At 55.4% G+C, this 3,982-nt stretch overlaps 1 protein-coding gene across 1 annotated transcript; it reads right to left on the reverse strand.

The window, feature by feature from the left end:
- Positions 1-1,005: 1,005 nt before the first annotated feature.
- On the reverse strand, positions 1,006-3,480 carry Adrb3 (adrenoceptor beta 3). Its single transcript, XM_052751930.1, has 3 exons — positions 2,288-3,480; positions 1,816-1,883; positions 1,006-1,479 (listed from the first exon to the last, which is right to left on the reverse strand). Exons 1-2 carry the CDS (start codon positions 3,478-3,480, stop codon positions 1,844-1,846), a joined length of 1,233 nt encoding a protein of 410 aa, XP_052607890.1. The 3' UTR covers positions 1,006-1,479; positions 1,816-1,843.
- Between the last annotated feature and the right edge of the window lie 502 nt (positions 3,481-3,982).

Here is a 3,982-nt window from a genome sequence, read left to right on the forward strand (position 1 = left end):
ATAAAACCTGAGATCTAGGAGGAAAGGGAGCGGCATAGACGTGGTCCAGTTCACAGGGAACACCCATATGTGGAAATGCATGTCGCTTGTCCTGTGGGCAATGTGAGGTTTTGTATCTCTAGGGCCCCCAAACACAGCCACTGCCCAACACGCTATGCCGCAGGCATGCTAAACATTTGCTGATTAACTGGCTCTGCTGAAAACCAGCCTGCTCCCGGTCTTTGCTCATGGAGTTAGAGAGGAGCCCACACAGTCAGTGTTCCACTGACTTCCATAGAACTTTCTTTTTCCCATGAGAAACATGTCAGATAAGAATTAGAAAAACAGAAATGAGGAAAAAAAATAGTATGAACAGATAGTTGTAACTCCAGTTTTGCTTCTAGAGGATAATAATTGCTTCAACCCAGGAAGGAAGTGGAAAGATAGAGGGTACAGAAACATGTACATGTGTACATATATTGTATGCACATCTATTAATATAACATAGGGCATATTGCTCCTTCCCGAACCAGTGCCCTGTACTTCTAGATACACAAAGCACAGAAACAGAGTGTTTGCTTATGTCGATGAGACCTTACTAACCCACACTAGTTTGTGGTATGGGAGCGTCCTGGTCCCGGACGCAGTGAGCCCCCTCATCTAGTAAGACAGATGAGTCATGCATGATTCCATTACTTCTTGCAACTAGATCCCCAGAAGTTTCAGAAAGGGTAGGGAGGGAAGAGAATCAAAGACTTGACAGTCCCATTTACACAGACAGACTTCTCGGTTTTGTCTGATGAGGATTAGGAAGAAAGGGGCGAGGATTACCCCTGATTTATAGCCCCTGACAAAAGGCAGCTCTGAGCAGGGAAGCCAGCAAGCGGATTATGAAAAAAAAAAAAAACAAACGGAGAGAAGAGAGAACAAAGAACAAACGACATTCAGTAATATTTATTAATTTGATTTTAAATGGAAAAGGGACCCATTCCAGTGGTTCACCTTCCTACGAACCCTGGCTTTCCCCCAAACCTTGACGTCCTGACTATGAGGTAGATCAGAGCTGTTTTGTACCAAGTGTGAGAGATGGTCTAAGATGGTGCTTAGAGAGTCATAGTGAGGGGACAGGGACAAAAATCTCAAACTGTTGTTTTCTCCTGGCTTCCTGCCCTCAAACTAACCAGAGACACAGAGCCGAGAGAACCAGCAGCCGCTTCTTGGGGTCAGGAAAGCAGAAAGAAGGGAGGTAGGTGGGGTGCTTTCTTTGCCCAAAGCACACAGCACACACACAAGCAGAATGATGGGCATCCCTCCAAAGCCATAGGGCTGCTTCCAGGGCAGCCGGGCACAGGCGGCCTGGCATCTCAGCTGCTGAGGTAGTAGTGAAGTTCAAGGTGGGTCTTAGAAAAGTGAGGCCCACTTGGTAAGAGTTCCCCTTCACATCTCGCAGTCTCTTCAGCAGGCTCTCGAGAGCTGAGGTTTTCTGCACGGGGACTCACTCTGAGTAGAAATTAGAGGTTTTATCAAAATTCTGCATCCATGGAGTCGTTTCTTGTTTTTCTGGCAAAAAAACAAAATAAAACAACCCCCCCCCCCCCGCCAAACCAAAACATAAACTCCCAGAAGTCCTGCAAAATGGAGATAATATTTCTTGGGGTAACTGGTCAAGGTATCTGGAATCAAGCACCAAAGGCAAGCGGGCAGTGACTCAGGAACCCTGCAAAGCATTTTTACTTTCCAAAGGTATAGGGACCATCCAGCACCCCTCCTCAAATCCCACCCCATAGCTCCAACCCTGTCCCTGAGCGGGGCGGTGCAGCTCAAATTTCAACTCACAGGTTTCTGGCCGGCTCTCGGTGGTCCTTCATGTGGGGAATGGCCGCTCACCTTCATAGCCGCCAAACCTTTGAGAGAAACCGGAGCTGAGGTCGAGGGGTTGGGAATGCCATTATTCTCGGAGGAAGTCCTAGCCAGGTGTAGAGATGGCTAGAACCCGGGCAGCTGAAGAATGTAACTAGGAAACCCAAACTAGAGGCGACCAGGAAGGTCAGAAACCTGCTGTCAGAGTAGCAATTGCTTGTGAGGCTCACCTGGTCCTAGGGTGAGCAACCAGTCCGCCCCTTTGCCTCAGTCCCAGGGACGGGATCCAAGAAAGGGAAGGACCCTAGATTGCATTTTAGTTCTTACTCCTATTCTAGCCTCTCTAGGCAAAAGGCCCTTCCACCCCCGCCCTCAAGCCCCAAACTCAAAAGCAGAGACAGAAGGTGTCCCCACCCAGAGCCCCCGGTTCTCTGCCTGTGTCCCCTACCTGTGGAGCGGCCGGCTCTGCTTGGATTCGGCTGAGCTGGCTCGAGCCGCTGCGGCTCCCGCGGGACCGGCTGGGAAGGGGACAGCGCGTGGCTCCTCCCGCCCGCGGCCACCGCCGCTGCACAGAAGGCGGCGGAAAGCGTCGCGGAAGTCCGGGCTGCGGCAGTAGATGAGCGGGTTAAAGGCGGAGTTGGCATAGCCCAGCCAGTTGAGGGCGATGAAAACCCCGCTGGGAACTAGAGAGGGCCCCGCGAGGGCGCGCAGCACGTTAGCCAGGAAGAAGGGCAGCCAGCACAGAGTGAAGATGCCCATGATGAGACCTAAGGTGCGCAGGGCGCGGTGCTCCCGGAGCGGCAGGAGGCGCGCGGGCCGTCGGCCGCAGGAGGGCACTCCATCCGGAGCCGCGCTTGTCCCGCCGGTGCCAGGGGACGGAGAGCGCGACGGAGCCTGCGGAGACTCCTCGGGCGGGAAGCGGCCCAGCTCCCGGCGCAGCAAACGCCGTTGGCGCTTAGCCACGACGAACACGCGCGCGTAGACGAAGAGCATCACTAGGAGCGGAAGGTAGAAGGAGACGGAGGAGGAGAGCAGCGCGTAGGGCATGTTGGAGGCGAAGGAACAGCAGCGCGGGTTGGAGTGACACTCCTGCGCCTCGGCGTCCGCCCCCACGCGCCACCACTGGCTCATGATGGGCGCAAAGGACACCGTGGCGGACACGATCCACACAAGGACCACCGCCGCCCGGGCTCGGCGCTTGGTAACCAGCGTGCCATAACGCAGAGGGTTGGTGACAGCCAGGTAGCGGTCCACAGCCAGGGCGCACAGGGTCTCGATGCTGGCGGTTACACAGAGCACGTCCACCGACGTCCACAGCTCGCATCCAGTTGCGCCCAAGGGCCAATGGCCAGTCAGCGCCAAAGTGGCCCCCGGTGGCATTACCAGGAGTCCCACGACCAAGTCAGCTGTGGCCAGCGAAGTCACGAACACGTTGGTTATGGTCTGGAGTCTCGGCGTGCGGGCTATGGCTACGATTACCAGCAGGTTGCCTCCCACCGTGGCCAGCGCCAACAACGTCCCAGCCAATGCCGCTGCCCATGGCACCCCTGGCAACCCACTCGTGTTGGCTGCACTGGGGTCCAGTGTCGGGGCATCTGACCACAAAGCCAGAGAGCCGTTCTTGTTTGGCCACGGAGCCATTTTGTGTCTTGCCCGGGGTGGGAAAGTTTCCCCTGACCCCCTGGCTCAGGGAAGGGGACCGTCGGACTTGGGAGCGACTCCTCCAGCCTGGGCCATCTTCCCTAGTTGCTGGGGTAAGTCTGTCAGCTTCCCTCCATCTCACCCCCCAACACCCTAGATCCCAGGAGGAGTGGCTGTTTTTTAAAGGCACAGCGCCCAATAGTCAGGAGCGGAGAGGCCTCTGGTGGGAATTGGAGGGTAGAGAGGGACGTCCTGCCGTGGCACTCCCTCAGCACCGGTTTCCTGGAGCTCGGCAGCTCTTTCCTGGCAGGGCCTGCAGCAACCCCCCCGCAAAGGAAGGGGGAACCTCCCACCCTCCCCTTTGCCCAACAAAGAAGGGGACCCTCTCCCAAGACAACAAAAACCATCCAAGGTAGCCCCTCTTCTGCTTGGACGCCCGTAAGGGTAAGGTTTCCTATTTGAGATAGGATCTCCATATATTGCTCAGAATGGTCCGGACCTC

The sequence above is a fragment of the Peromyscus californicus genome, unplaced genomic scaffold, assembly GCF_007827085.1.
Source record: "Peromyscus californicus insignis strain IS unplaced genomic scaffold, ASM782708v3 Scaffold_23__1_contigs__length_62951481, whole genome shotgun sequence".
NCBI classification, from domain to species: Eukaryota; Metazoa; Chordata; class Mammalia; order Rodentia; family Cricetidae; genus Peromyscus; species Peromyscus californicus.